The sequence below is a fragment of the Chelon labrosus genome (genome assembly GCF_963514085.1).
Source record: "Chelon labrosus genome assembly, chromosome: 23".
NCBI lineage: Eukaryota > Metazoa > Chordata > Actinopteri > Mugiliformes > Mugilidae > Chelon > Chelon labrosus.
Window position 1 is genome coordinate 21,266,569 of NC_140356.1, and position 9,447 is coordinate 21,276,015.

At 43.4% G+C, this 9,447-nt stretch overlaps 3 protein-coding genes across 5 annotated transcripts in view; 1 reads left to right on the forward strand and 2 right to left on the reverse strand.

The window, feature by feature from the left end:
• Positions 1-870: 870 nt before the first annotated feature.
• On the forward strand, positions 871-2,656 carry gpr19 (G protein-coupled receptor 19). Its single transcript, XM_084573087.1, has one exon. It carries the CDS (start codon positions 947-949, stop codon positions 2,219-2,221), a length of 1,275 nt encoding a protein of 424 aa, XP_084429213.1. The 5' UTR covers positions 871-946; the 3' UTR covers positions 2,222-2,656.
• A 2,886-nt stretch (positions 2,657-5,542) lies between these two features.
• crebl2 (cAMP responsive element binding protein-like 2) lies at positions 5,543-8,006 on the reverse strand. Its single transcript, XM_084573089.1, has 3 exons — positions 7,807-8,006; positions 6,883-7,080; positions 5,543-6,796 (listed from the first exon to the last, which is right to left on the reverse strand). Exons 1-3 carry the CDS (start codon positions 7,819-7,821, stop codon positions 6,641-6,643), a joined length of 369 nt encoding a protein of 122 aa, XP_084429215.1. The 5' UTR covers positions 7,822-8,006; the 3' UTR covers positions 5,543-6,640.
• Positions 8,007-8,820: 814 nt separating this feature from the next.
• Positions 8,821-9,447, reverse strand: part of tbk1 (TANK-binding kinase 1) — a 9,912-nt gene continuing 9,285 nt past the window's right edge. For all 3 annotated transcript variants that reach the window (XM_084573156.1, XM_084573155.1, XM_084573157.1), the window contains exons 20-21: positions 9,323-9,394; positions 8,821-9,254 (exon numbers count right to left, since the gene is read on the reverse strand). In XM_084573156.1, the coding sequence (XP_084429282.1) occupies positions 9,215-9,254; positions 9,323-9,394 (112 nt within the window). In that variant the 3' untranslated portion in view covers positions 8,821-9,214. The remainder of the gene's footprint in view (positions 9,255-9,322; positions 9,395-9,447) is intronic.

Here is a 9,447-nt window from a genome sequence, read left to right on the forward strand (position 1 = left end):
ATTGGTCGTTAAATGAATCTGATCATTAATTCCTTGTTTCAGTGAATCAGTCTGATGATTATTAAATAAATAAATTAAACACAGAAGCTAAACACTGATTAAATGTTTTATTAATGAACAGCTGATCTGTTCTCTCATACTGACATGGTTCCTGTGGTGGACCCTGTCATGTTCTGCGTCGATGCTGAAGTTGTCGGCCTGGATGCGGTTGCCATGGAGACGTGCAGCAGAGTCAGCAGAACAGCATCCATTAACGGAGAGCCTTCTCTCACGGGCTTCATGTCGTCTTAAAGAGAGACCTCAGAGGACAGAAGGTCTCTGGAGACTCTGAGCTAATGAAATCAGCCCACGATGAAGATGATGAAGATGATGAAGAGTCTAAATCTAAAGAGTCCTCTTCATGTTCGGTTCCGTCTGGTTTCAGGAACTGCCTGATACCTGGTTGACCTGGTACGTGGTGGACCTGGTACCTGGTACCTGGTGGACCTGGTACCTGGTACCTGGCACCTGGTGGACCTGGTTGACCTAGTGGACCTGGTACCTGATACCTGGTTGACCTGGTACGTGGTGGACCTGGTACCTGGCACCTGGTGGACCTGGTACCTGGTACCTGGTGGACCTGGTACCTGGCACCTGGTGGACCTGGTACCTGGTGGACCTGGTACCTGGCACCTGGTGGACCTGGTTGACCTAGTGGACCTGGTACCTGATACCTGGTTGACCTGGTACGTGGTGGACCTGGTACCTGGCACCTGGTGGACCTGGTACCTGGTACCTGGTGGACCTGGTACCTGGCACCTGGTGGACCTGGTACCTGGTGGACCTGGTACCTGGCACCTGGTGGACCTGGTACTTGGTGGACCTGGTACCTGGTGGACCTCGTGGACGTTGTCAGTGACTCTCTGTCTTTGTCTCCACAGCTCCGGTCGGAGGCAGCGGTACAGCGATGGTCTACGCCCAGTCCACAAACACAGTCGGTGTCAGTCCGTCCCTCTACGCTCCGGCCTTTGCACATCCGATGTCATTTAACTTCTCCAGGAGAGACAACTCGACTGTCCTGGCAACTTTACCCACAACTCCCCTCTGCAGCCTCGAGGGCTCCACCCCCGGCCGGCCCAACGCCACCTCCGCCTCCTACGAGCTGACCTCGGGCGAGGTCGCCGCGCTGGGCCTGGTGTTCGGGGTCGTCTGGCTGGTGTCCATCCTGGGAAATGCCCTGGTCTGCCTGGTCATCCACCGCAGCCGGCGGACTCAGTCCACCACCAACTACTTCGTGGTGTCCATGGCCTGCGCCGACCTGCTAATGAGCCTCGGCTGCGGCCCGTTCGTCCTCCTGCAGGTCTCCATGGGACGATGGCCTCTGAGCGCCGCCGCCTGCAAGGCCGTACGTTACCTGCAGCACCTCTGTCCAGGTGTGCAGGTCTACGTCCTGCTGTCCATCTCCATAGACCGGTTCTACACCATCATCTATCCGCTCAGCTTCAAGGTGTCCAGGGAGAAGGCCAAGAAGATGATCCTGGCCTCGTGGCTGTTTGACGCCGCCTTCGTCTCTCCCTGCCTCTTCTTCTATGGTTCTACATCCACCGACAGCCATTGTGACTTTTTCCTGGCGGAAGGCTGGGGCGGCGTGGCCTACGCTGCCGTCCACCTCCTGTTTGGTTTCCTGGTGCCGGTGGGACTGATCGTGTCCTTCTACCAGCGGGTGGTCCGCTACATCTGGAGGATCAGCGCCGACGGACACACGGTGCGCCGGACGATGAACATCGTCCCACGGACTAAAGTCAAGACCATCAAGATGTTCCTGATGCTCAACTCGGTTTTCTTCCTCACCTGGACGCCGTTCTACGTCGCCCAGCTGTGGCACCCGAGGGCGAGCGACGGCCCCGACAGGAAGGAGCTGCTCTTCTTCACGGCCATCGCCTGGATCTCCTTCAGCTCCACGGCCTCCAAACCGACCCTCTACTCCGTCTACAACGCCAACTTCCGGCGCGGCATGCGGGAGACCTTCTGCATGTCGTCCATGAAGTGCTACCGCAGCAACGCCTACACCATCACCGCCAGCTCCCGCATGGCCAAAAAGAACTACGTCGGCGTGGTGGACATGCAGGTGCAGGCGAAGACGCTCGCCAAGGACTCGGTCTACGACACGTTTGACCGAGAGGCTAAAGAGAAGAAGGTGGCCTGGCCCACGACGGCCAACCCCCCCAACACCTTTGTGTGACTGTGGACGGTTTGAAACTGTGAACATTTAAAAACCACGACAGCACAACGCCGGTGTTGGTAGGTGAGCTAGCTGGAGGCTAACAGGCTAACAGGCTAGCACCATGTTTGTGTTCAGTTTGTAAAAAGGGCTTTTCTCTCATGTAACAAACCTCCTGGCGGCCATATTGGATCATTTTATACTTCAGATTTTAACCCGTGTTGTGTTTTGATGGATCGTTTTCAGCGCCGTGTGTTTTGGTAGCGTTAGCTCGCTAACATAGTCTGTGGCCATCTTTGGGAAATCTGTCGTACTTGCGTCTGGTTCGCTGCAGTCGTGTGTGTGTGCTAGAAGCTAACGTGAGTAAAGGCTAACGTGTTACCATTGACGTCATCTGCTTTGCTACTTTAACAGTGAGCTAACGAAACTAATGAAGCTAACAAAGCTAACAAAGCCCTGAGGTTGAAGCTTGTTGACAGAATCTGGGCTCAAAGTGTTAATAAAGAGAACCACTGATGGAACATGAACGGAACGTTGCTGGTTTGATTCCTCCGTCTCACTGAGACACGGTGAAAACAAACAGGACAATGAAAAGGTCTCAGGACCAGGAAAGGATAAATCAGAATGCACTAATTACAGGCCAATTAGTGTACTAAACCTAGACTACAAGTTGTTCACTTCGATCCTTGCTAAAAGATTTGACAAGATTCTGCCACAAATTATACATTTGGATCAAACAGGGTTCATTCAAAGTAGACAAACCCAAGACAATATAAGACGTACACTACAGATCATTAGACATACCACCCAAAACAATCTCCAGGCTATGATAGTGAGCTTGGATGCAGAAAAAGCCTTTGATTCAGTCAGATGGACCTTCCTTTTCAAAGTAATGGAAAAATTTGGCTTTAATGAGACAATAATAGAAACAATAGAAACATTATACAAAAACCCATCAGCACAGCTGAAGATTAATGGAGAACTCTCAGAATCATTTATACTTGAACGTTCAACGAGACAAGGATGCCCACTGAGCCCTCTTCTCTTTGCTATTTTTATTGAGCCTTTAGCTCAAGGAATAAGACAAAATGAAGCAATTGAGGGGATAAAAATGGTAGATGATCAGAAACTGGCGTTATTTGCTGATGACGTATTAATTTATCTAAGTAATCCAACACGATCCCTACCAGCATTAATGACATGTTTAAATGAGTATGGCTCTTTCTCAGGTTACAAATTAAATGTTCAAAAAACACAGATCCTTAGTTTCAATTACAACCCCCCTACTGATCTCCGTCAGGAATATCAGCTAAATTGGGATGAAAAATCTATAAAATACTTAGGAATTCATATCCCTAAAGATCTGTCAAGAATAGCAGAAATCAATTATAAACCTCTTATTAAGGAAATCAGGGAGGATATTCATAGATGGAGCCTGATACCATATCTAAGCCTTAGCTCACGTATTGAATCCATCAAGATGAATGTCCTGCCAAGGGTTTTATACCTTTTTCAGTCATTGCCCTTAGAAGCACCAGAAAAACAATTTCAAGAATGGGATAGATTAATTTCTAGATACATATGGGCTGGGAAAAAACCCAGGATACGATATAAGATACTCCAGCTTTCAAAAGAAAAAGGAGGATTAGCCCTTCCTATTCTGAAAGACTATTATAATGCAGCCCAACTTAGGCCTTTAATAGGCTGGTGTACTCCTAGTTACAAGGCCAGATGGAAAAATATTGAACAAACAATGGGAAAAGGATTTCCAGTCACTGCGTTGATTGGGGATCCATCACTACACAAATACCTTACTGATCAAGATAATCCATGGATCACTAATTCATTAAAGCTTTTGGGTGATGTATTAAAACAATTCAATTTAAAAAAGACATTCGAAATCTTAAAATGGTTTGCTTATGACCCGCAGTTTACACCTAGTCAACATGACCATAGATTCAAGGAATGGACCTCCTTAGGACTTACAACATACTATTCACTAATAAGTAAAGGTACGGTAAGAAGTTTTCAAGATCTTAAGGATAAATTTGGTCTACAGAACCAAGACCTCTTCAGGTATCTACAGGTAAGAGACTATGTCGGGAAAAAAATTATAAAAAATTATGAACCTGAAAATGATATTCTACAGATATTTGTAAAAGCATATAAAGATGAACCTTATAACAAGATAATTTCAAAATTATACACAAGTCTTCAATCTTTTAACAAAGAAAATACATCTAATGTAAAATCAAGATGGGAAACTGAAGGCAACATCATAATTTCTCAGGAGAACTGGAAGGAAATTTTTAAACAACAATGGAAAACAACAAATTCTCCACTTTGGAGAGAATATACATGGGAAAAAGTCATCCGCTATTTCTGCACTCCATATCAAAAGAGATCATACTCCAGTCAGACAGAATGCTGGAGATGTTGTGGAAGCAAAGAGGCGAATCACTACCATATATTCTGGTGTTGCCCTATTGTGACCCCATTTTGGTTGCACGTACATCAATTTCTAGAGACTGTGTTTTCAACAAGAATAACTTTTTGCTTCAAATTGTTATATTTGGTGGATCTAGAGGAACTGGAGTGGAGGAACAAAGATAAATATTTGCTGAGAATATTACTGGTGGCTTGTAAGAAATCAATAACAAAGAAATGGTTGAAAAGGGAGGCACCTAGCGTAGATGAATGGATTGATACTGTGTACAGCATCTTTGTAATGGAAAGAATTACTTTTAATTTAAGAACACAAAAAGAGGTATTTATTGATAATTGGCAAAAATGGATTACATATGTCTCTACCATAAGACCGGACTTCAGGTAATCTCAGACTGAACTATCAGAATACTTTTACGTATTCAATTTTTTATTTTTTATTTTTATTTTAATTTCTCTCTCACTTCCTCGTCTGGAGGTGTCTACCAGTCCCCTTGGGTACACTTTTACTTTCCCCTTGATACTTTTGTACTCGTCTATAGGTCTTCATGTTGATTGTTTGGTTGTTTGTTTGTTTACATGTAAAATCAAAAACCAATAAAAAGTAAATGACAAAAAAAAGAAAAGGTCTCAGGACGCTTCACAGAACATGAAACCTCCAGAACCTCAGCAAGAACGTCACGATGAAGGTTCTACGAGGTTCTAAAAGGTTAAAGAACCACAAACTTCAGCCGAGTTAAAACCCCGGTGCATTAAAGTCAGAACTAAAAGCTCGTTAATGTCGTGGAAAGGTCTGCGTCAAAGTTCAAACTTTTAAATCCGGTTCTACGTCAGAACTTCGGTGCTGAACGTAGAACCGACATGAACTCAGGAACTCTGGAGTCAAGGTTAGCGATGTTCAGTTTCATTTCCTTTTTATTTGCCACATACTGAAAGTACATTAACGATACGCAATTAAAGAAAGAAAAAGTGTAAAGGCCAGGGAACCCCCAGAACCCTCAAGGGGCTTCAATAGGAGGGTTCCCCAAAAGAACATTTAAACTTTGACTAAAGAAAAACAATCAAGACATAAACGACAAAACAACAGAAACACTACGGAGAAAAAGAAATTAAAAAGTTTAAACCATAAAAGATCCTCTGAGCTTTTTATTTCATTGGGATCAACGAGACGTTTGATTCTTTTATTCTCTGAAGGTTTATTTTAGTCAAATAATTAAAACGTAGAGATGGAATGAAGAACGTTGTTTCCTGCATCGGTTCAGGTTTTATTTTGATGATGATGTTCTACCTGTGACAGAGAACCTGAAACATGAAACAAACAGACTAGTGTTTGTTTATGCAGGTAGATGAGCCAATATTACATATCAGAGAGGAGCCCTCACAAGGTTCAAACCAGTGGGACATGTTTAGAGGACAGATGGACTGTCAGGACGTCTGTCCAGGAGCTGAATGTGAAGAGGAACTGTCGCCTCTGGATCAGAATCAGCTGACTGGTGTCAGACCCTGAATGACCTTGAGACGTTGACCTTCAGAGAATCAAACACGTTTATTTAAGTTCAAACTGATTTTTATCGACAAAGTGCTTCAGATCAATTTAACAAAGTGCTCCAACGCTTTATCTGCTCACACAAACAGGAAGTCCAGAACGGAAACAATCATCCTCATCATCCTCATCTTCCTCACACACACACACACACACACATCTGTCCTCAGAGCAGCTGATCCAGGATCAGCCGCCGACCTCTGACCTCTGACCTCTGACCTCTACAACACAACGACAGTAAACGTCACGGTAAAACAGAGACGAACAGAAAGAGACGGATGGCGTCTGTCGGCTGTGACCTGCAAACCACAGAACCTTCATCTGGAGTCTGACGGGAGTCGAGTCAACGCTGCGCAGCCTGAACGCTGCGTCTGGGTTCTCTGGGGTTCTCTGTGGTTCTCTGTGGTTCAGAGGTCACAGCTGATGACAGGCGGGGCTTCCAGCAGCGTCATCTAACTCTGGCCGTTGCTGCTGATGCTGTTGTTCTTGCTGTTCTTGGACGTCTTGGTGCCGCCGCCCTGAGGCGTCTTCTGCTCGTCTCCGGTCAGCAGAGCTTTAATCTCTGAGGGGATCTTCCCCTGGTCCATGGCTGAACACCACTGCTTGTACTGCAGCGAACAAACACAGATCAGAGCAGATGAAACGTTTATCTCAACAGTTTCCTTCATGTCTCATCCTCTCAACGCTTCCTCACCATCTCCAGCTCCTCCCTCAGGGCACAGATGGCTCTCTCTTTGCTGGAGACCAGCTCCTCCAGGTACTGGTACCTCAGCTTCTTCCTGGCTCGACACTCTCGGGCGCTCTGGCGGCTTCGCTCCAGTTTGGCCTTCAGGTCGATCTTTGCAGGTTTGCGTCCGCGTTTCCCCGGCTTCTTCACCTTACCGGTCACCACCTGAGACCAGAAGAGACCAGAAGAGACCAGAGACCAGAAGAGACCAGAGACCAGAAGAGACCAGAAGAGACCAGAGACCAGAAGAGACCAGAGACCAGATCATTGTACCAGGATTCAACCAGAAACCACTGGACGGTCTGAGAAATCATTTCAATAAAACTAAATATAGACTAATGTCAAACAGTTCATCAAAAACCAATCAACCACCAGATGAGTCCGTCTGTTTTATTCCCTTTAATAACTGAATTTATTTTATTGTTTAATGTCTGTAACTCAGCATCAATAAAGTCTGATCTCTGTCTGAACATCTGCATTTATTTAATTAATGAACTTTAATCAGATTCATTATTAATCTGATCTCTACCAACTAATAATAATATAATAATAATAATAATAATAATATAATAGCAGTAAATACTGAGTTTGTTTCATCCAGTAGATGAAACGTTAATAATTAACAGCAGATAAATAATCTAATGAATGATTTTATGAGATAAATAATAATTAATGTCTTTTGTTTATGTACCTAGTGTACATGCTAGCTGTCGTTAGCTTCAGTTAGCTTTGTTTAACATATAACTGCTACAAGTGAACAAGCTAATTACCGTTAAAACACACATAATCAACCGACTTTGATCGTTTGAACGTTACCGGGCGGAGGAGCAGCTGAACGTTAATAAACGTTAATCAGCGCTAATCATCGTTAGCAGCCGTTAGCTCTCTCACCTTGTTATCATCCATTTTGTGCCGCGCTGACGTGCTAACAGCTAGCTGCCGTTAGCTTCAGTCGGCTAAAAGTTCAGAGACGAGTTGAGACAAAGACTCGAGTTAAAAAGATGAACGAAGTTAAACTGAGTCCGTGTTAAAGAGTCAGAGTTACACGGCGGCCATCTTCTCTGCTCCTCCTCCTCCTCCTCCTCCTCCTCCTTCTTCTTCTTCTTCTTCTTCGTCTTGTTTACATCCTGCTTACCGGTGACGTTAGTCGCTGACGTCACCCACACGTCTTTGTTTTTCCAAACGAAACTTTATTGACAAAGAAATGGACGAACAATCCTCAACGTAAACAGGAAGTACGGACAATAAAGTGAACAGGATGCGACGAGTGGTGGATTAAAATAAAATGAAACCAGTAATAATAATAATAATAATAATAATAATAATAATATTAATAATAATTATTATTAATAATAATAATAATAATTAATAATATTATTATTAATAACTAATAATAATATTAATAATAATTAATATTATTATTAATAATAATTAATAATAATTAATATTAATAATAAGTCATTTTAAATGCTTTCACATGATAAATCTGTTTTACTTCTTTAAGTTTTATGTTGAATGATATATTTATGTATTTATATTTATTCGGGACCAGAGATGGAGGAGACGTTAAATAATAAACTCTAAGACTTTTGACTTGATCTTATTTATTGAGTCTCTTTTCCATCTGAAGCTCCAGACTGAAACACTGAAACACTGAAACACTGACGACTCGTCATCTCCAGCGTTAATTATTTAACGGTTGACAAACTTTGATTCAAACATCAGATGTTTATTGGTCTTTTTATTTACAGGCTGCTCAAAGCTGACAAAGAAAGAAACGACTTTAACGATGAAGACATTTAAATAAACTCTCCTGCTTCATGCTTTAACTCTAAAATGTTCATTTATAATAAGACATGATGAGAGGACTGGAGTCTAGTTACGTATTTCAAATCATTATTTGAGTTTTTAAAAGGTAAAAAAAAAAAAAAACAATCATACAAGATCTGTCCAGAATTCTTCAATCAGGTTAAACTCTGAAGGATCAAACCTTTTAAACCCGATTCCAACATTAATGCTTCTCTGAACATTTGAAGGTTTTAAAGCTTCACATCATTCCTCCATCAAACACGTCTCATCTGCTCAATAAAAAGGTCCTGACATGAACTAATAAAACAGGAACCACCAGACGTCCCAGCTCATCCTGCTTTAGATGAAGCCGTTTGTTTCTCCTCAGATTAATAAAGTTTCTTTTGTTTCCCAGATGAAAACGTCTCCAGCATCTTTAACCAGCGAGCAGGGACTTCTCTCAGGTATTTACAGGTAAACACAGGGTATGTACAGACGGGACGGACGTCTCTCAGCCTCTCAGGCCTCCGTCCAGCGTCAGAGTCCCGAACCTGAAACAGAACCAAGGTTTGAACAGAACTGATCTGAACCTGGAGGACGTCTTCGTCCTCACACTCACCTCTCCAGGAAGTGGTTGTTCTCCGCCAGCTCCTTGACGACTCCCTCCATCTCCTCCTTCAGCTTCTTCATCCTGAAACACAACAGGGAGTTACATCCAGGAGGCAACACGTGATGAAGATGATG

What these genes read in the sequence shown, in the direction of transcription:
- gpr19 (XM_084573087.1), top strand. Translation starts at nt 947, where the DNA reads ATGGTCTACGCCCAGTCCACAAACACAGTCGGTGTCAGTCCGTCCCTC.
- crebl2 (XM_084573089.1), bottom strand. An exon ending in TGAGGGAGGAGCTGGAGATG is followed by an intron (nt 6,797 to 6,882) that starts GTGAGGAAGCGT and finishes TGTTCGCTGCAG; the next exon opens with TACAAGCAGTGGTGTTCAGC.